At 38.2% G+C, this 22393-nt stretch overlaps 1 protein-coding gene across 3 annotated transcripts in view; it reads left to right on the top strand.

Moving 5' to 3' along the window:
• The window catches only part of NEK7 (NIMA related kinase 7), a 145621-nt gene that overhangs the window by 76664 nt on the left and 46564 nt on the right, over window positions 1-22393 (top strand). For all 3 annotated transcript variants that reach the window (XM_061185268.1, XM_061185267.1, XM_061185269.1), the window contains exons 4-5: window positions 4199-4261; window positions 5805-5915. In XM_061185268.1, the coding sequence (XP_061041251.1) occupies window positions 4199-4261; window positions 5805-5915 (174 nt within the window). The remainder of the gene's footprint in view (window positions 1-4198; window positions 4262-5804; window positions 5916-22393) is intronic.

Below are 22393 nucleotides of genomic sequence, written 5' to 3'. Positions count from 1 at the left end.
TTTGTCAGCTATTTGAGCAATGTGGATGTCTCCACTTTACAATCTCCCCCATCTTGCTCCCGTCTTGCTAACCCCCCGGGCAGGGTTTCTCTTCACTGGGTATTTCTTCATTTCCCTGTTCACACGTAGCTACTGTTACACCCCCCTAGCACAGAAGGGTTCAGGTTATTTCTCGGAGTTTTGCTTACCTTTCTTTGGAAATGCACTCTCTTGTACTCCCTACTTGGATATATTTTAACCACGGTAATGAGAAGAACACAAACCAGTAGGTACATACGATTACAGTGTTGTCAGTGGTGGAAGTTAAAAACTACCACCTACTCTGAAGCCTCAGCCAGGCCCGTATGCCTTCACGCTTAGTGGAAAAGGGCATCTCCTGTGTGACAGTGACAACCTCTGCCATCTGCTGTGCTTTCACGATTGCACAGCCATCCTAATTCATCTTCCCTTCCCTACCTGCGCTCTGGACAAGATCTTTCTCTTCTGTCTTCCTGGAGACTTTTTCAGCTGCTGCCCGTTTCTCCCGCATCTGCCTCTCCTCTCCTGCAGTGTCATCACTTGACTTTCTTACTGACGTCTCCGTAGTAACTGTTGCTTCAACACCCACAGCTTCTTCAAACTACACTGGCTTGGTTCTCCTGTCTTTCTGGATATCCCTTTTCTTATTTCCTTCAGTGGCATCTCTTTTTCCCACTCCTTTCAGGATATTTCTCACCGGCATGATTTTGGATTGTTTGCTTCTCCTGCACCACCTTCTCCCTGACCCCTGTAGGGTGGCTTCTGAACCTCTGGAAGCCCTGGCTAAGCTTTGCTGAGCTTCAGGCTCTCAGGAAGTCTGAACAAAGGATGAATTTCCTGTGGTACATATTAGAAGCTTCTTAATTTTAAGCAAACAGGGCTGATTGATGCCCTAGGAGTTAGATCACTATATACTAGCCTGTTGAGTTAAAAGGCATCCCCTTGGAAACAAAGGGTTTTTTTTTTTTTAAATAATCGTGGAAAAATTAAGGACACAAACAGGTATCTAGTTCCATGCCATCATTTGCCAGGGCCTTAAGGAATCCACGAGGAAGAAACTGAGGCCTGTCTTTTGACTTGAAGTTCAGACACGTTGGTGCATGAAGAGAGGAAGGCTGACGGCCGCTGGATTACAGGCCTGGGTGTCAGAGGAGCGCGGTTCCTGGCTCCAGTGCAGAGCTCTTCGTGCACTCACCTGGCTTAACTTCTGCCCCCCTCTCCACCCCTTAGGGGGCCTGTGTATTGAGTCAGGGAAGGGCTGGTGGTAGAGACTTTCATTATTCGGAGATCGTCTTGTTCCATGATTGTAATTTACGTCTAGAGAGGCCACTCAGCCCTTCTGCCATGGATTTTCTAACTCCCTCACCCATCTTCCATCCTTCAAATAAGAAAGTCTGTGCCTAGCACTCAGCAAGTGCGGGAACCAGAAGTCATTGTGGCACCCGGGTTGCAAGGGGCAGGAGCACCGGGAAAGACAGAGGCACAGTCCAGGGGTGAGACCCGAAGAAGGACGGAGGGCACGTGGGAAACAGGCCTCAATACAGGACAAGCTGCTCAGTTCATTTATGCAGGCTCTGTGAAGCTGGGGAGGCCCAGATGTTTGGTTGAGATTTCCATTTATGTAAGATTTATTTAAAGTAAGATGTAACAGGTTTGTCAAACTCTCTTAGTATATTTTTTGAAGTACTTCCTTCGCTACATTTTAAGTGTTTTTTTCTCCTAACGGATTTACAGATGCCCTTTTAAGGACATTTGTGTTTAAGTCACTTGAAAGCCTTTTCCCTCCAAAGATACCTAGTGTTAACCTTTTCAGTTTCATTAGTCGTGAGTAATTTTGGCAAAATTTAAAGATGACAAAAGAAAACTTTTTAAATGATTCAGAGAATACCAAGAATGTATCAGCCAATCACTTACCTAAACACTGCTAATAACTTTGCTCTTATCAAATATTAGTTTAAAAACCCAAAGAAACTTTGGTAGCGCTGGCTGGAAAGTTGCCTTCTGAAGACAAGCTTGTAAATAGTTTATGAAAATCCAGATTTTTTTTTCCACGTGTATTGCCTTTTCTTGCTCACGGAATCAGACAGCTTCGAATCTATGTCTGCGAATGATTTAATCTGAAGATTCAGTTTCTATTTTTGTCTTGACATGCTGGCTAGGAGAAAAAGCAAGATAAGATACTTCTGAATTTCCAATTAAAAGTATTTGGTTCAGAATTTAGTTTTTCCTTAAATGCGCCAGCAATGCTTCATTCCTCAGTGTTTGAGAAGTGACTTTTGGTATTGGGAATTCAGTTCAAGATAAAAGTTAATTTGTAATTCTGAATTAGTTTAATTATAAGTTGAATTAAAGATTCATGATTTCAACGTGGCACAGTTCTGTCTTTGTATTTTGTGTCTAGTTAGGGTTTCCTAGAGCTCTCATACACATTCTCATCTCGCTCAGTCTTTCGTGTTTTAATATTTTGCCATCATAGAGACACTGATTACTGGGAGATTAGATTTATACATGTCTCCAAGTTTGTGATTTTTTTTTTCTTTTCATTTTAATCACTAGTACCAGAATGATCCTTTCTCTGTTTCCTTAAAAAAAGTTTTCAGGAATTCCTTCAAGGTCTAAGACATTCAAAATTTTGTACTTCCCCACATTTCTTCAAGTTGTATCAAGTCCCCTGTGAGTGGTAGTTCCCGAGAATGGCATCATAGATAAGTAGTGTGTGTGTGTGTGTGTGTGTGTGTGTGTGTTTCATATCAGTAACTAACATCAAGTTCAAAATTTTCTGTTTACATTAATATTTGTTACAGTTGTTAGATTTGTTATTTAGTGACAACATCATTTTTCTGGCACCTTTTGGCATTTTGGGTAATGAGTGGCTTTCCTATGTGAAATTGCTCAATGTAAAGTTTACTCCTTTAAGTAATGAACTTGTCATTTTACTCATTTCTGTAAGAAATCTCTCTGAGGTGTATTACACTTTCCTGCATATATGAGTCAAGCACTGGAAGCCCGGGCAGCCACACCCCGCCCCTTGAGGTCCTCACATCACTTTGTGCAGCAGCACTTGCTGGCTTGAGTGTCACGTTCTGTGCTCCGGTCTGCGGTCTGCACCTGACAGTGTGCATCCGGAGGACTGCAAGCTGGTTCCCTTATTTGTAGCTGTAATAAAACATAATAATAAATTGGCATTCAGCACAGTTCTGTGAATCATGGAAAAGCAAGAACGTGAACGTGTTATCCTCATTTATGCTTGGAGTATTGACTTATTAAGATATTTATTTACTGTTAATTTTCCATATGCTTGGAACATTGAACGATTTCTTTGTTTTCAGAGATATACTAAAGAGCCCTTTGATTGTATTATTTATTTTTATGTTTTTTACATTAGATCAACGTTTCTCAACCTTTTCTTTATTATCACCCCTCACCTTTTTAGACATTTTTTCCCAATTATGCCCCCCCACCATGAAATTTTAATTCCGTATATACAGTGTATCTGTTTAGGTATCATATGTGTATCTGTGCTTAAAAAGAGTAAGACTTTGTCACCTTCTCTCTGAAGAACCAATTTTCACCTCCTTGGAAAATTGACAAGGGTATCAGCCCTGTCAAGAATGCATGCATTAGACCTTTTAGACCTGATTTGATCATATAGATTAATGGTTCAGAGCTTGGGTTATAGTTGGATAACTCGGAGAATGAATTCTGGCTGCTCCATTAAATTACCTGTGTGAACTTCTGTCAATTTCTTAAGCTTTCTAAACCTACTTTCCTTCATCTGTAAAGTGGGAATACTAACATTATTGTCCTCATGCAGATTAAATGAGAATTAAACGAGGTGGTTCATGCAATATATTTAGCACATATTGTTCAATATTTTAACTGTTATTATATTAGTATATCACAGTCTCACAACTTCTGTGCTGTTCCATTTGAACTTAAGACTTGAAATATCTAGCTGTTCTCTTTTCCCATTTTTAATACTGACTGCCTCTGGAGGGAAAATGTAACCTCTAGTCACATGGGATAAAATACCTGTAGATCTCCACGGCTCCTAAAAGCTAATTGGAAAGAACACTTCTTCGTGTGTGTGTAATTACGTGCAAAGTATTACAGTGGACTTACATGGTAACTTGAACCATAGATTACTATTTCATTAAGTAATTTTGGATTTTATTTTTAGATATTTGATTTAATGGACGCCAAAGCACGTGCTGATTGTATCAAAGAAATAGATCTCCTTAAGGTAAATAACAAACGAACTGTTGACTGTTTTGAACATAACTGAGTAGGTTGATAAAAGTGATTTATTAAAATATCACACTTACAAACAAAAAGATTTTTGAGATATAGCTTATGCTGCACTGATTTCAAGTAACATATAAATTTGAAATCAATATATTGAAGAATGCAGTTACCTTTTGGATTTACTGTACAATAATTTAATTAGAACATATGGTAGGATTAGCTTTTTTCCCCCATTTCAAACTAGAAAATAAATAAAATAGACATAAAACATTGAAGAAATTTTTTCTTGATGATCCCAATTAGACATATTCTAAATGTTAAGTAATGTAAATGCATATTAGCATTATCTCAAGGTATGGTATATTGAGAATGTGGACTGATCCAAATGGCTCACGTTTTAAAAATAATATTTCCATATCTTTTTGCAGATGTAGAAAGGGTGGTGTAAAGAGTATGTCGGAATTAGCTTTTCAGTTTCTCATCCACTCAAAGAATAGGACTGACATTTCAGTTCCCTTCACACTGCATTTATTATAGTGAAATTTCTTTTGAGGAATTCAGTGGTTTATGTTATATTTTTAACTTTTGGATAAAACTTGGTATCCAAAGATCAACTCAAAACATCCAGTTTTGTGTGTGCCTGAAGTGAATCAGATCTATTCAAAAAGATAAGAGTAAGATCAAAATGAACCATGCTTTCCACTGTTCTATTTGTTGTAGTTATTTCCTGGGACGTGAAGTGACTGCTTTAATAAACCTTTGTTAGAGAAATAATGTATCATCATAGAAAATGTGGGAGGAAAACCTATAAGTAGAAAGAAGGGAAGAAAATCCTGTGTATACTCTTTGGGATCATTCCTGAATAAGCTTCTTTGAGAAATGATTTGTCTTATGTTACCTTGCTTAAAGATTGAATGAAAAGATTGTACAAAAAGACTGTAAATGTGTATAGACTGATGAATATATTCCTACAAGGTGAAATTTTTTTAAGGTAATTTAATAATCAACCCCATAGATAAGTTCAGAATATTTATATTATTTGATGTAAAAGTGATATTTAGATACAATATAGTAGATGCCAGATTTTTACCACTGGCTGCAGTTATACTAGGATCACCCTTAAGTTCAAAATAGTAGTAAAAAGGAATACTTTACTTAACGCTGAGTGGCCTTAAATGACAGTTATCATTTTGAAGGATATAATTTTTAACAATTGGTGATTTAATTTAGTCATTCATTTATATGCATGTATTTATATATTTGTTTAACATAGCAATACTTTTTAAAATTTTAAGTGTATAATTTACTCTATTATTTCTAATAAAAATATTAAAATAAAAATAATGTCTAGTTTTACTTTCACTAAGTACAATACTTATTTCAAAATTCACTAGATTAAAGAAAAATATAGTCATGTTAAGATTTCTGTAACTTAAAAATGAAATGCAGTAACTAACTTTATTCTTAAGTTACGAAACTGTGACTCTTGGGAATTTATAGTAAGAAGACTTTTTGATGCCTGTTTTTTTTTTTTTTCTCAGCAACTCAACCATCCTAATGTAATTAAATATTATGCATCATTCATTGAAGATAATGAACTAAACATAGTTTTGGAATTAGCAGATGCTGGTGATCTATCCAGAATGATAAAGGTAAGGTTTTTTTTCTTTTAAACTGAAGATTTATTTTTTCTAATAGAGTTGTAGGTTAAAAATATAGGCATGTTAGCTACTTTAAAGACCTCAACGTGGTGCTTAACATGCGGTAGCCCTGTAATAAGTGGTAGGCAGTAGTGATGATTATGATTATGAAGCTAGATACCTGGTGAAGTCACACTGGATGTGTGAACACTCCAAGACCAACCTGGAAATAGACCGAGGGCTTGTCTGCTGTAAGCTGAAGTTATAGTTTTGCAGCTTGATTTCTCCAGCCAGAGCACCCTGAATCCTGCATCTCTGGACATCAAACAGAGGGGCCAGTGGGAGATTGTAGAGCAGCCTGACCTGGGCTGTGTCTGCTCCTGGGAGGGTTGCTCAAAGAAGAAAGTGGGCCTTAGATTCAAACTTGCACATCAAACCCTGATTTGACCACTTAAAAGTTATTTCTTTTCTAAGGGCATATTAATTGGGTTTAAGTTCAGCTACAAGTTATAGAATCTGCCAAATAACAGTAGCCTAAAAACGGCTTATCCTTGGGCTTAACTTCTTCTTTTTTTTTAATTTATGTTTTTGGCTGCGTCGGGTCTTAGTTGTGGCATGCGGGATCTTTCATTGCGGCGCGTGGGCTCTTCGTTGTGGTGCGCGGGCTTCTCCCTAGTTGTGCTGTGCAGGTTTTCTCTCTAGTTGTGGCGCACAGGCTGCAGGGCGTGTGGGCTCTGTAGTTTGCGGCATGCGGGCTCTAGTTGAGGCACGTGAGCTCAGAAGTTGTGGCACGCGGGCTTAGTTGCCCTGTGACATGTGGGATCTTAGTTCCCTGACCAGAGATCAAACCCGTGTCCCCTGCATTGCAACGCGGATTCTTCACCACTGGACCACCAGGGACTTACTTAACTTCTGTGTACCATATTTTTTCCAAAACAAAATAATAATAGAACCTACTTCATAGGGTCGTTTTAAATGATTAATTAATTGATATTTACTAAGAACTTAGAAGAATGTCCCACGTATAGGAAGGCTATGTAAATGGAAGCTATTGCTATATTATTAGTGTTATTATGTATATTTCTCTGTTGCGTAAAATTCTGGTGCTAATATGGCAGTTCTGATCTCAAATTCTCAGAGACCGAGCCTGTTTACAGCTGATCAAGTCGTAGGCATGAAGGGAGAAAGGGCACTGGCTGGCTGTATCTAAGGCACGTCACTGGATGCTGCCACACACTGTTTTCCCCTTCATCCCATTGGCCAGAATTTCATCTCATGAACATGTGTAGGTGCAGGGGAGGCTGGCATGTGTAGTCTTCATTTGGCTGTCCATGTGTGAGCTAAACTTCTCTTACTCTGGAAGCTGAATTGAACAGTGTGGAAATCAGCAAAGACCAACGAAATGAGAAAAGCAAGAGCTGTTCCTTCTGAGCCTGTTCCAGCAACGGAGTCAACCACTGTCACCAGCGTGTTGGCAGAGATTCTCGGGCAGGTAGAGGAGGAGGGACTCTTTATAGTGGATAAAAGAGGAGGCTTCGGGTGTGCCCTGATGGGAGGCCACTGGCACACAGAAGCTGTTGGTGAGCTTACTCCAAGTCGGGCATCTTAGGTGACTGGTGAGGCTGCATATTTGGCTTTCTCTGCTTGGTCCTAAGTTGGAAGCAAGGATGAAAATTGGGGAAGCTGTCAGTTATTAAGTCCTGGCCATTTGGGGCTAACTGTTACAGAAGTTATTGTTTAGCTTACTGGATTGTCACTGGAGAGAGCAGTCTGACGTCCTCCGACTCTGATGGAGCAGGCTGGCTTCCCGGGCTGTTTGTTAAAGATGAAAGGTTGGTTTCCTGGTCAGGTTGCTGGGGACTGTGGTTCAGAGTTCTGTTTTTATATGTGGTCTGGCCATTGTCTATTTGCATATTCAGTCTCTTAACAGATACCTGAGCACAACCAGTAATCTCTGCTACATGGAGTTCTTGTAACGGGTTTTTAAAACCAGTGTCAGGTGCTTTGTATGCATTATCTTGTTTACTCGTCAGAAGAATTCTCAGAGGTAATTTTGACACTTAGAGAAGATAAGTATCATTACTAATAAATAGAAGAACTGTATTTGAAATTAGGTTTGTCTGATGTAAAAACCCGTGTGTTTTTCTTTAGTGGCCCTTAAGAATTTTTATATCACAAAACTCCTTTGAAAAATCAGATGAAAACCCTTGACCTTCTCCCCCGGAAAATGCTGATGCATACACAGTTTGCATTCCATTCCAAGCCCTTTTGCAGATGTTCTTATCAAGGCGTTTGTGGATTTACTAGCAGTAGCTGAGAACCCTGCTCTCCAGTGTGAGTTCAGTGTCAGCCACTTAAACTCTCATTACTTAACTTCTCTTAGGGTCAGTTTCCTCGTTTGTAAGATGGAGACCGTTTTGAGATTGCTTTCTAAATTATAGACACGCTACATAAAAGGAGGATAACATTCCTGCTATCACAGAATGCTATCAGGCTGACGCTGTTCAAAGTCCCGTGGTAGGATGACACACTTCCCATCAGTTATCTGACTTTCTGTTGTAGGGACTTCCCACCGCTACCACAGATAGCTAACCACCAACAAAATGTCTGCAGATTAATTAACAATAAAAAAAAAGTCTTAATTTTAAAAAGAAATGCAAATACACAAATGGAAAATCTTACAAAACAGCTCTCTATCAAGATGAGACACGTAAAAGCTCATGTAAATAATCCTTACAAGAGAGACAACTAACATAAAATTCTTTGCTTGAACCTTTAGGTACAAGAGTTAACTTAATTACTTATAGTGTGAAGGGAAGAGGGCAAATCCCTATTGGGCAAATGCCTGCTGAAGCAGATAAAAGAAACAGACAATTTCAGTTCCAAAGTCTTGCCCTAGATTGAGAGATTGATGATTTAGGGGCTTGATTGTCTCAGAGCTTTTGCTCTTGTTCCGTCTGGTTTTCTTCCTTTGCTGCTCCTCCTTCAGACATAAAGGTTGCTGTTCCTGGCCTAATGCCAAGGCATGCCTGGGCCTATGACATTTACCTTGGAAGAGTACTCCTGTCCTTTCACACTTGAGAAAACTAACTCAAAACCAGAGTGCCTTACAGAAGCCCTGTTATCTCCATCTTCAGCAGATTCAGATTTCTTCGGCCCGTGAGGAAGGAAAAATTTGTCAGTGTGATCTTATATTTATTGTGGCGATGAACTCAGCTCCATATTCGAACAGACTTGCCATCACTTGACATTATCAAGGAAATGTTTAATCAGCTGACCCTGTGGATCTAGTAAGATAGATTAAGAAGCACAGAACTCTGGTAACGAGTAGTAACTTACCATTATAGAATGGATAGCTATACCCTTAGTCAGGGGCTGCTGATTAAAATTTGAAAGTATCTATCATGTAAAAGACTATTTAGGGAACTTTTTAAAAAAATAAAATATATCAACTGATTCCTAGTAAATTATAAGCTTTTAGAGCAGCATAGTGTACTTTGGTAGAATACTGAAGTGGTTTTTCTTGACAGGATTAGTACTATCATTCCTCCTTCCTCACCCATAGGCTTTACTGTGTAAGCCTTTAATGATCCTGTCCTTTGTTAGAGCCACCATCAGTTTGCCTAGTCAAGATACAAGACATTCTTGGGTCTGGTTTTCTAGATCCTCTTGGAGCTGCACTTCTGAAGGTTGAAAGTAATACTATCAAGTCTGTAGGTCTTACAGTAATCTCAGCATAATGACCATAACAGAAAGTTTGGCTAGTGTTCAGAATAGAAAGTTTGACTAAGCAGACTCACATGAGTAGAATGTCTTCATATCCTGATTATAGTCATGTATGCCTTTTGCAGTATGATATTTTAGACCTGACCAAATACCTAATTGTATTGGGAGGGAGTAATTTAATAACTTGGGAGGATCTGACCTGTGAGATCTCTCCTGGTCCTTCATCAAACAGAATTACTCCGATTATGGATTGACGCATTTCAATAGAACACAGTTGTGGCTTTTCTCTCCATTTGACTTAGTAAGCGTAGTGTTTATTATTTTTTTAAATATAAAATATCTCTGATTAGTTTTCTCAAATGGTGAAAGCCTTAACTTTCCCCCTGCATTTCCATCTCCCAGATAAACCACTGACTTTTATGTGCATAAAACCTTTCCAACTTTATTTTGTATCTTTATACACATACACACACATACAAAAATATATACTGATTGATTATGTATTCTTTCTCAGACGCATCACAGTGTATTTAATTATTGCTTTATTATAGACAGTTGGACTGTTTCCATCGTTTAATTCTTACAGAGAAAGCTCCAGTACAAAACCTTGTGTATTTCAATACTACAGTACCATACACACTGTATTTAATAGACAGTTACACAGATTTCTATAAATAATATTGCTGACCAATAGGGTATATGCATTTTAAATCATAACAGATGCTACCAAATTGTTCTCTCAAATAGTTATACCAATTTGTAGCCTTAAAGAAAATAACCCTCTTTAATTTGTTTATTTACTGGACATTGACTGTGTGCTGTACGCCTGGTTTATGGCTTCTTGGAACTTGTCTAGGAGAGAGGCATTTAACTGACACTCATAGAAAACTGTGTAACTGGACTTGTAATAAGTTTTGTAAGGGAGTAGGATAGGTTAGAATGGTAGTTTGTAACAAGACAGCCAAATCTAGACAGACTGGGAGCTTCTGAGGGTGATAGAGGACTCTAAGCAGTGGTGCTGTGGCCTTGATTTAACTACTGAATCTTAATGATTGAGCTGCAGTTTCCTTAGGTACGAAATTGGGTTAATAATACCTGCCTTATAGTCTTATTATGAGGGCTAAATAATATATAGGTATTTTATTTTTGTAGGCATATGTACAGATGTGTGCACATACTTAAGTATTATAATTACATGTGCCTATCTGAATGTGTGCTATCTACTTGATAGGTACTGGAACGTTCTTTATTCTGTTTAAATACTCCGGTCACCCCTTCTCCCCTCTCCTCTCACCACACTTCACAGATGGCAGCCTGCCTCCTTTCACAGTGAATGGACGTCATCAGTCAGGATGCCTTCACCTTCCCGTGGCCGAACCTGCTGGACCAGCCTGACCCTTCACTCCTCTCTCCTCCTTCTCTCCTGTCTCCGTATTCCTTGTTGGACAGAAGGGCTTGTGTGTGTCGCCACCTGGGTTCTTTGTTCTTTCTCTACCCCGATTCTCAGAACCCTTAGTTATCTATTCCTCATCCTGGAGGCGTCTGCTGGGTCCTTCTAACACCACTCGAACATGCTCAGGTCACTGTTAATCTTAAACACGTTCACACGCACACACGTGCGTTCACACACGTCCCGCCTTCACGCATCCACCGATTCATCCGAGAACCGTATGTCTAGTGGGGAAGACAGAGTGATAGGCGAGTGGAAATGCAGTATGTCAGACGTCGGTCCGCACGGTGGAGAAGAAGGAAGTCGGGGTCAGAGGAGGGCGCTGCTGCTCTAAACGGGACGACGGAGGGAGGCCCCGCTGGGTCCCGTCCTGCCGCCCCCGCCCCCGCCTCCGCCTGGCTTTCCCTTCCCGCTGCCCGAGCTCTCTCTGTCTCCGCAGTCAGACGCTCACTCCTGGCCCGGCTTCGAGCACACCACAGGGCGTGGCTCTCCAGTGACGCGTGTCATTCAGTCCAGTGGCCGGGTCCGGGCCGCGCTCTGCTTGACCCTCAGCCGCCTTTGCCTCTGCTTCTCCTACCCTCCTTCTTAAGACTCCCCCTATGGCCTGTTGCATCCCAAAGTGCCTTGGTTTTCTTCCTGCCTCTCTGGAGACTCTGATTCTTCTTGACTGAGTCATTCTCTTCTTCCTAGTCTTGAATGACGGAGTTTTAAAAGTTTCAGTCCTGGCCTTGTTTTTGCTTTTTGCTTTTCCCTCCCTTCCCGGTTGATCTTGTTCGTGCCAGTGGATCAGTTACTCTCTAGGCTCGTGTTGATCCAGTTGCTTATCTGTAGTGTGGAGCTCTGTCTGAATCCTGAGCACACGCGGTTCCCCACGTCTACACGGGGGCCCGTGGTTTCCCTCATGGAGGCTGGCCCCGGGCTGTCCAGGGCGCACGCTGGACCCCCACGCTGGACCCCAGCAGTCTTCTCGGACATTCTTTCTCTCTTACCTCCCCTTTTCAGTCTGTCACCGAGTTCTGTTTACTTTCCTTCTCAGTGTCTCTCAGATTTCTCCACCCAGCTCCGTTGCCGTTTCTCTCCCTGCTGAGTGAGGGACTGTCACCTCTCACCTGGAACGTGAGAGCTTTTTAACTAATCTCCCAGCATGCAGGATCCATCCCTCAAATCTATTATATTTCTCCATCAGTCTTTAAGAGAAGTGAGGAAGGAGAGAAAAACAAAGAAAGAAAAACCTCTGCTTTCAAACCTTCCTAGAGTTTCCCATTGAGGTAAAGATAAAGATGTTTGACGAGACGTACAGAACCACGTGTGATCCAGAACATAGGCTCTCGGAGAGAGGAACCGTCCTCTGCGTCGTGTCCTCACGCACCCCTCGTGCTGAGGACAGAGCCCTGCACACAGTAGGTGCTCAGCAAGCCCTTGTTGTAGAATCTGTCCCGCCTCCCCTCCCAGGCCCCAGCAGCGGCCTCTCAGCTCTTCTTCAGGGCAGTCGAGCATCAGCTTCCGCTGCCCCAGGTGCTGTGCCCCCCAGGCTGGCCGGGCTTATGTCTGTCTGTCCTGCAGCTCTCTGCTCAGACATCACTTTCTCAGGGATGGTTTTCTTTGACCTGTAGGCGGCTCTATGCTCTTAATACGCCCGGCATACTGTTCTCTCAGTGCTTCGTAACACATTCATGCCTTAATTGGTGGGATTATTTTCCTGATGTCTGGATTTCCCATTTGACCTAAAGCCCTGCTGAGTACAGGGACTGTCTGCTTCGCTCACCAGCCTGCCTTCATTTTCCAGGGGGTACCTGGCTGATAGTAGAAACTCAGTAAGTGTGTGGAGAGTGTATGTATAACAGGATTGTCTCACCTCTGTTCCACTCTTCTGTTCCAGGGGTCCATCAGCAAACATGGGTGGTGGTATGACAGGCACATGTTTCCTACTGTTTCCTACTCCGGTCCCACGAGGAGGTGCTAAGATATCGAGCGGTATGTGGCATGAGAGGAGACAGCGTTCTGATACAGGAAGGGGGTTTTTTTGGCCCTAAGAAATTCTAAAATTGTTTTCTAACCACTTTGATTTGTGTTATAAGCCAGTCTTTATAAAAGAGACCACATTATGGAAAAAATCATAGGAACTTCTTTATGAAGGAATATGACAGTGACTTAGTGCTTTATAAAGGACAGCAGTAGATACTTGAATTGTAAGAAACATGATTCATTTCTTTATGGTGAGTAAAATTGTAAATCATTGTTCATCACAACAATATATTTCACTGTCTCAACTCTTCAGCTTAATTGGGGTAGAAGAGGAAATATAGCTCCTGGTCTGTATTCCAGAAATGAACCTCTGGATAGCACTGCATCAAAGATTTTTACAAGTAAATAATTAATTGGTTTAGAGCAGGCTGACAAATATAATTAAGCAATTTATAGTGGAAATATTCAGTATTTCTCTAATTAGTGACAGAGGAATACCTGAGGCTGTGGTCAGATGAAATACTTCCCAGATGAGTTTTAAGATAAAAGGAAATCCAGAATTTTTCATCATATATTTCTTTATCATCAGTAATCAGAATTTTAAAGGAAAAGACTCTTACAAAGTAACAGTTGGATTATAGTTTATCAAGTTGTGATATATATATGCTATACATTTTCTTTATTGTATCTTAAATTGGACCCAATACATGTTCCATTTTGTAGTATGCCTTATTAATACTATTTATTTCACTTTTCTGTTGCTAAGAAACATATTTGGTGATGGAGAGTTAGTATAGAGGAGATAAGAGACTAATCTCAGAAATATATAAACTAGAGCTTTGTTTATTACACTTCATCAGTAGAAATATTGCTAAAATATATTTAAAATTTTCATAGCCTATTTTTCCAAAATATAGTTTATTCTTTGAACTATTTATAAGTTCCTATATTTATAATTGCCTATTAGAAAGTCAGTTTGAGACAGATAGAAGAAAATATAAGTGCATATATTTAACATTATATTTTTTAAAGCTATACTTGACTAAAATATCAGTAAAACAAGATATAACCCAACATAAAAAGTCTCATGAAGGGGAAACTCAGAAGTTTGTTATCTGCCAAAAAATTGTCATACCACACCACACTGGCTAAGAAGGAAGTGAATATTATTCTTACAGATTTTTTTTTAGTGAAAGATGAAATACAAATAATTTAAATTGAACTCTGTTTTGTGCCAAGAGTTTGACACAATTTAAAATAATTAGTTAAGGCTATCTCTTTTTTCCCCTCCAATTTTACTGAGATATAATTGAGATACATCACTGTATAAGTTTAAGGTGTACAGCATAATGGTTTGACTTACATGTAATATATTGTGAAATGAATATCACAGTAAAGTTAGTTAGCATCCATTAACTCGTATAGGTACAATAAAAAGAAAATGCGAAAAAAAGGAAAAAAAATGGTTTTTTTCTTGTGATGGGAACGCTTAGGATTTATTCTCTTAACAACTTCCCTGTATATCAGACAGCAGTGTTGACTGTAGCCATCATGCTGTACATTGCATCACTAGTACTTATTTATCTTATAGCTGGAAGTTTGTACCTTTTGATCATCTTCCTCCAGTTCCCCCTCCCCCCCTCCCCTGCACTTCTGGCAACCACAAATCTGATCTCTTTTTTCTATGAGACTGTGTGTGTGTTTGTGTGTTTTTTATTTAGATTCCATATGTAAGCGACATCATGCAGTATTTATCTTTCACTTAGCACAATGCCCTCAAGTCCATCCATGTTTTTGCAAATGGCAGGATATCCTCATTTTTTATGGCTGAATAATACTCCATTGTATATGTACCACAACTTCTTTATCCATGCACTGATTGATGCACACTTAGGTTGTTACCATGTCTTGGCTACTGCAAATAATGCTGCAAAAACATGGGGGTGCAGATATCGAGTTTGTTTTCATTTCCTCTGGATATATTTCCAGAGGTGGAATTGCTGGATCACATGGTTTTATTTTTAGTTTTTTATTTTTAGTTTTACTTTTTTGAGGCTCCTCCACGGCGGCTACACCAGTTTACAATCCCATCAGCAGTGCACAAGGGTTCCCCTTTCTCCACATCCTGGCCAGTATTTGTTATCTCTTGTCTTTTTTTGATGGCCATTCTAACAGGCATGAAGTGGTATCTCATTGTGGTTTTGATTTGCATTTCCGTAATGACTAGTGATGTTGAGCATCTTTTCATGTACCTGTTGGCCATTCATATATCTTCTTTGGAAAAATGTCTACTCAGGTCTTTTGCCTGTTTGTTAATTGGATTATTTGGGGGTTTTTTGCTATGGAGTTGTGTGAGTTCTTTATATATTTTGGATATTAGCCCCTCATCAGATATATCGTTTGCAAATATTTTTTCCCATTCTGTAGGTTGTCTTTTCACTTTTTGATTGTTTCTTTTGCTGTGCAGAAGCTCTTTAGTTGGATGTCATCATACTTGTTTATTTTTCATTTTGTTGCTTATGTTCTAGGTGTCATATCCAAAAAATCATTGTCAGGGAGCTTTTTCCTATGTTTTCTTCTAGGAGTTTCATGGTTTCAGGTCTCACATTTAAGTCTTTAATTCATTTTGAGTTAATTTTTGTGAGTGGTGAAAGATAAGGGTCTAGTTTTATTCTTTTACATGTGGATGTCCAATTTTCCCAGTACCATTTATTGAAGAGACTGTCTTCTCCCTATTGAGTATTCTTGGCTCCCTTGTCAAATATTAGTTGACTGTAAATCCTTGGGTTTATTTCTGGGCTCTCAATTCTTTTCCATCGACCTATGTGTCTGTTTTTATGCCAGTACCATACTGTTGTGATTACTGTAACTTTGTAATATAGTTTGAAATCAGGAAGTGTGATGCCTCCCACTTTATTCTTCTTTCTCAGGATTGCTCTGGCTGTTTGGGGTCTTTTGTGGCTCCACATAAATTTTAGAATTGTATTGTCTACTGCTGTGAAAAATGCCATTGGAATCTTAACAGGGATTGCATTGAATCTATAGATGGCTTTTGGTAGGATTGACATTTTAATAATATTAATTCTTCTGATCATGAACATGGGATTTCTTTCCATTTATTTGTGTCTTCTTCAATTTGTTTCATCAATATCTTGTAGTTTTCTGAGATCGTTCACCTCCTTGGTTAAGATATTCCTAAGTATCTTATTGTTTTTGATGCTACTGTAAATGGAATTGTTTTCTTTATTTCTTTTTCAGATAATTCACTATTACTGTATAGAAACATTACTGATTTTTATATGTTAATTTTTTATCCTGAAACTTTACTGAATTCGTTGATTAGAACTAACGGTTTTTTGGTGGAGTCTTTAGGATTTTTTACTTATAAAATCATGTCATCTTCAAGTAGAGACAATTTTACTTCTTCCTACCTGGTTCTGATGCCCTTAATTTGTTTATTTTCTTGCCTGATTGCTCTGGCAGGTTCTTTCAGGGCTGTGTTGAATAAGGGTGACGAGAGTGGCTCCTGGGTCTTGTTCCTGAGTTAGGCTACCTCTTCTTATTTGTACTATATTTAGACATAAGCTGTGTTTTTGGATTGTCAACTGTGTATTTTCTACATTGTTACCACCTGTGTGGTATTTCTTTTAAATTTCGTAGGAGCTTTAAGACTCTTCCTTTATACAGACATAATGTTAATTTTTTATACTGATTTTTTTACTGTGTTTATAAATGCACTTTGTATTAGTTTTTAATTGCTAATTATCACAAACTTAGCAGCTTAAAGAAACACAAATTTATTATCTCACAATTTGTGGGGGAGGTCAGTGAGTTCACATACTGGTTTGTGGGGTCTTTGCTCAAGGTCTTAGAAACTGAAATCAAGGTGCCAGCTGGGCCTGTGATCTCATCTGAGGTTTAGGACTTTCTTCCTTGTTCACTGATTGTTGGGAGAATTCAGTTCCTTGCGGCTGTATGATGGAAGTCCCTGCTTTCTTCCTGGTTGTCAACTGGGAACAGTCTTCGAGGCCACGTGGCCCTCTCTGCTGTGGCAGTTTGCTCCCTTAAGGCCAGCAGGAGAGCCTCTCTGGCTTTGAATCTCTCTGACTTCTTTGAAGGGTTTACCCGATTAGGTCAGGTTCACCCAGGATAATCTTCCTGGTGATTATCTCAAAAGTAGCTGACTTAGAGCCTTAATTATGTCTGCAGAATCCTTTCTGTCACATAAGATAACCTAATATGGGGGTGATAGTTCATCACATTCACCACCCAGCTCACACTCAAGGGGGAGGGGATGGTGCACCAGGACTTGAGGATTTTGAGGGGTGAGGTATGTCTGAGAGTTCTGCTTACCACAAACTTTGATAAGTTAGCTAAAACATGAAGTGTTTTGGAGATAATTATTATCTTCAAATATTATAACGTGTAAATCTTGTTCGCCTTCTTGGTGTGGTTGTTTTTTTGCATTTGCAGACATATTCTTATCTGTTCTTATCCAAATTTAGAGGCTGTACTGGAAATAAAATCACTTAGAAATGTCTTTTACACTCTTGACCTTTGGATCCTTGAAGCAGTAAAATCTCCCCAGCAGCACCATCTATCTTTGCTGACTCTGATTTATGGTTTAGAGGATACAGACACTGTCCATTTCAGCATCTGGCATAAAGTGTGCAGCCCAAGCCAGACCACAGGGAGAATTGCCAGCGATTCCAAATGCAGTCTGTTTCCTGCTGAATCTCTTGTATGCGATTGCTATCTATCTGATATTATACATGACTTTAGAATTATTCAGAAGTCTTAAGGTTACAGATTAGTGGTGCTATCTGAAAAAACTATACAGAATTGAATATTCTATACATAGGTACCTACACATCATGCATGTACACCTGTGTGTGTGTAACCATGTAGATTTATGTCTGTGTGGTATGTATATGTAAGTGTGTTATACAGCATTATTTTTACAGAAGCAGTGTTACTGATAAAGTATCCCTTGGGTTTTCTTTGATACCTGAGAAGTTTGGTAATAAAGTAGAATTGAACTTAGGGATTTTAATAAATTGAAAATTATGTACCATAATGGCCGCTATGTCGTCCTATGAGCATAATGAAAAAGTGGTGTGTAAGTTTTGAACTATATTTACTTAGGAAAAAATTAGAAGATAATTTTCAGGGAACTTTTTGCTCCTTCTATTTGAAGGTAATATTGATTGAAAGCGGCCTTTCTAAACCATTTACCACCATGAGCAGTAGTGCTGGTAGCTGTAGACAATTACGTAGAGAGAAGAGGTACAGACTTCTGTCCCATTCTTCTTTGTTCACATTTCTATGGAGAGACTTTTATTGTTCATTATTGTTCTGCTGTCTTCCTTGTCCATTAAGAATATTGAAATACCTTTCTAACTCTCTTACTATTGTCTGGTTTAACATAACCAGAAAGAATTCATCAAAGAGGCAAGTGTTGCCCTCTCTCTTTGTGACCTTCCATGTCGTCCTAAAGATGGACTTCCTGCTTTTTCATCTCACCACCTCTGTCTCTAGTCCTCTAATGCAGTAGAGACAACATCTTAAGTATTTCCAAGTATTTTCCCATAAATTTTAGGAACATGGAAGCTTCTCTTAAGAATTATCAACGTGGCAGCAATGCAGGCATCATTCCTTGTAGTAATTCTGATGCATTCATATCTTTTTCATTGATTTTTTAAAATATCCTAAGTTTCCTTGACACTGATGTATGAACATTTAGAAGGCAACTTTTCAGGGGGAAGAATATTGTGACTTTATAGGAGCTTATTTTTCTTGTTTGCTAAATAAGGTCTTTTTTTTCCCCCCCAAGGCTTAATTACTCAGAAAAAAAATCTTATCTGTTTCACATTTTCTACCATAAGATAAAATATGTTTTCCACTTTCATTATTAACCTATATGATTTTGACTTTGGGGAATGAATGGATTACACTGATGGTCTATTAAATTATAATTAGAAACAGCTGAGTACACTTAGCAGCTTTCCTAACATTTATAAGAAAGGAAAAAGACAAGTAGAGCTTGGATGAGAAATGTTTTATCAAAGAGGATAAAATTAGATGCAGATGATAAGTATTTTTAGTGATCTCCTGACTGCCAAGCCCACTCTCCTTGCATCTTCTAAAGCAACTTAGGATACCTAAATTTTTTTCTGAGTGCCAAGGGTGAAAATATTCACACATTGCAAATTAGTATCACATACCAAAATTCTAATTGAGACATAACTATTTTATGCATTTATATAATTCCCAAAATTGGTGTATAGCAAATACTTGTACAGTTTAGTCTGTTGACACCTTCTTATGCCTTTGGAATAGAAATATTTCTATAGAAAGATGGATATATAATAAAAATCACACTTAGAACTGTCAGTTACACTTTTAGAAGCATCCTGTCTTTTCCATCACCCAGTCCCTGTGCATTTGATTCTTTGAAATAACCACTGCAAAATGTCATCTTATAAAAATGCATTATACTTACAGAAATGTTTGGGAACATAACATCCCTTCTGTTGGTAAACGGTTGACCTAGTTACAAGGTCAGTTCCCTTATAATTACTTAATTACAAAAATTTGACCTGTTATCTCATGTGAAGGCCATTTATAGCATTAACTGGACCTATGGGGATCTCAGAGGTATTAGGATTGTTATTTTTGCTTTGTTTTTATCAGCTGGAGATTTAAAGGACAGGACATACTAGTAAAATTTGTTATTTTTAAGTGTGAAAATGTGCCAATGAGGCATTTATTATTTGTGTTTTATTTGTAACTGAGATACTTTAGAGGCGGCAGGCACCACACAGATCATCTCCAAACTCTGTTTAATATGGTGAGGACACAGAGGCCCAGCAAGGTTGAGCGGCTTGTTCAAGGTCACACAACCATTACTGTCAAGAATCAGGTCTGTTATTAAAGGTGCATATGGATTCTGTGAGTGGCACATGAAACATTTGATGACGCTCCCAGGCAGGAAATAGTTCCTCATAGTGAACATAAATTACTTCCTCTTGTTAGATACTTGGAAGAGATGGAAAACAGCTGATGCCTGCAATGCCAGTTCTCATATAACTTCATTATTTCTTGTTATTTAATTACCATTTCTCCTAATCTTCTTCAAGAATGACTTGCCTGACAGTATTATATTTGTTGTGTTTTTGGTTTTGTTTTTAACTACAGCAGTATGTTGTTTCCGAAGGATGCTTGGTATATGGTTCCCAGGACCAGCACACAATCGTGGGTCCCCTTGTTGACAAATGATTAGGAATTTCTAGGTGGCAGAACAGAGCAAGCATTACACTCAGTGCAGGGCCCTGCATGAACGTATGGGCCGCACACCTGTGAAGCTGGCACTATGGTTCTGGGTGTTTTGTCTGAAACTTTCTTGTTAAAAATTAATATACCATACTACGGGCTTAAATATTTTGATACACTAGAGAGATTAACTTTTTTTTTTTGATCCAACAAGATAATTTTCTGTTCTTTCTCTGTTGATGCGTTTATGCTGGGTAATACTGTTAAAATTTTTTCCCAAGATTTCCTGAGGAGGAATGCTAGAGTTATAAAACTTAGAAATAAATGTATGTGCTGTTTGGAGTAGTGGTGTCTAGATTCAGGAACCAAGTGACCCAGAAACTGATACTTGATAGGCAGTGTCCACTATGTAATTTGGTCTGGGGCATTTAATTTGTAGGAGGATGTTTGACAATTTAAAAAAAAGATGTGACTATTTTCCAAAAATCTTTGAATGGAAGCAGCTTGCATCAGCTAGCCTCTTTTATATTAATACACATCATTCAGTGACACTGCACATGTTTTACCAGGGATGCTGAATTTCACCTAAGTGAGATGCTGGTAATCTTTTTACACACAAGTGAGAATATAATATAACCTGATGTTTGTATATGCATTTTACATGTACCCTGGCTGCCTTTTTTGTTACATCTTTTTTTTTGATGTGAATAATGTTCAGTGTTTATTTGAATAATGTTGATGGAGCATATAGAAAATATGCTTTTAAAGTAAACAATATTTGAAGCTTTGCATAGAAAAAAGATGAACGTACCTTTGAAAAAAAGACTAAATAATAATTCTGTCCAGGTGGTTAGGTATACCTGAGTGCTAATTTCTGTCTTTTCATGACTTTGTAGATATTTTATTTTCAGATATAAAAAGTTAAAATTCTATTTTATAACATAAATATAGTAAAAATGACATATCCTGTAAGTTGTTTTCACAGAAATCTTTATTAATACTAACGTTTAAAAATTATTGCTTTATTAAAAACTTACCACATGACAAATAAATGTACATTTTTTATTTCTGTGTATTGGTATTAGATTTTTTTCCAAATCTAGAGCTGAATATTTATGTGGGACTGTCTTTTTTCGAGAGAAAAATAGGATTTTTGAACAGTAATGCTATTTGACTGGATAATTAACTTTTAAAAGATATGTATATATTAGAATAAGTTAAGAAAAGGTGGTTCTTTTTTTTTAATACATTGGCATTTTGTAAGTTCCTCCTTTGTAGTCCTAATATAAATTTTACCAGTAGTAAAAAGAATTCAAATTTGTATTGCCTTTTTTCTGTTCATCCTCTTTTTAAGAGATAGCCAACAGTGCCACCATCAGAACAGACAGCCTTTTCTCATCATAAGTATTGGTTTCCTCAAAAAAAAAAAAAAAAAAAAAAAAAATCCTACACTGAAGGATGGTTGAAAAACTGCATGTGTTTAAACAGACATGTAAAAAATATTGGGAGATAACCAATGACGTAATGAAACTGCTTTTGATTTATTTTATGATCCAGTCAAATTCCTAAAATTATTCTTCAGAAGCATGTTAGTAATTTAGATAGTTACATTTGGCCAAGTCATTCTGTCTCGGTAGCATTATATTGATGCCAGTTTATTGTTATCATCTTTAATTTGTTATTGAAAGAAACGATCCTAAACAAGAATATGAAAACGTGAAAATAGTCAGACTATCTTGGCCTGATTACATCTTCCATTTTGAGGGCAATTTTTTCATTCTGCCCTTTCCTTTATATATGATTTATTTTTTAATAATGGAACTTTAAAGTTAAATTGTCAAGTTAATTATAATTACGGTGGTTTCAGAATCTATATTAAAGCATAAGATTCTTCTTTCATGGTCTGATACTTACATGATACGGTATATTTATTTTTGAATGAAAAGAAACCTGGTCCCCATCTTCCTGTTGACATCAAACAGTCTTCTGATATGCTAATCCAGAGTGAGGGAAAGCACATAGACTGGCTTTATTTGGACTCATTCCAAGTCTGAAAGAAAATTATGTGTATAGAACT

The sequence above is a fragment of the Eubalaena glacialis genome, chromosome 3 (genome assembly GCF_028564815.1).
Source record: "Eubalaena glacialis isolate mEubGla1 chromosome 3, mEubGla1.1.hap2.+ XY, whole genome shotgun sequence".
Classification (NCBI taxonomy): domain Eukaryota; kingdom Metazoa; phylum Chordata; class Mammalia; order Artiodactyla; family Balaenidae; genus Eubalaena; species Eubalaena glacialis.
This window is presented reverse-complemented; position numbering and strand designations above follow the sequence as displayed.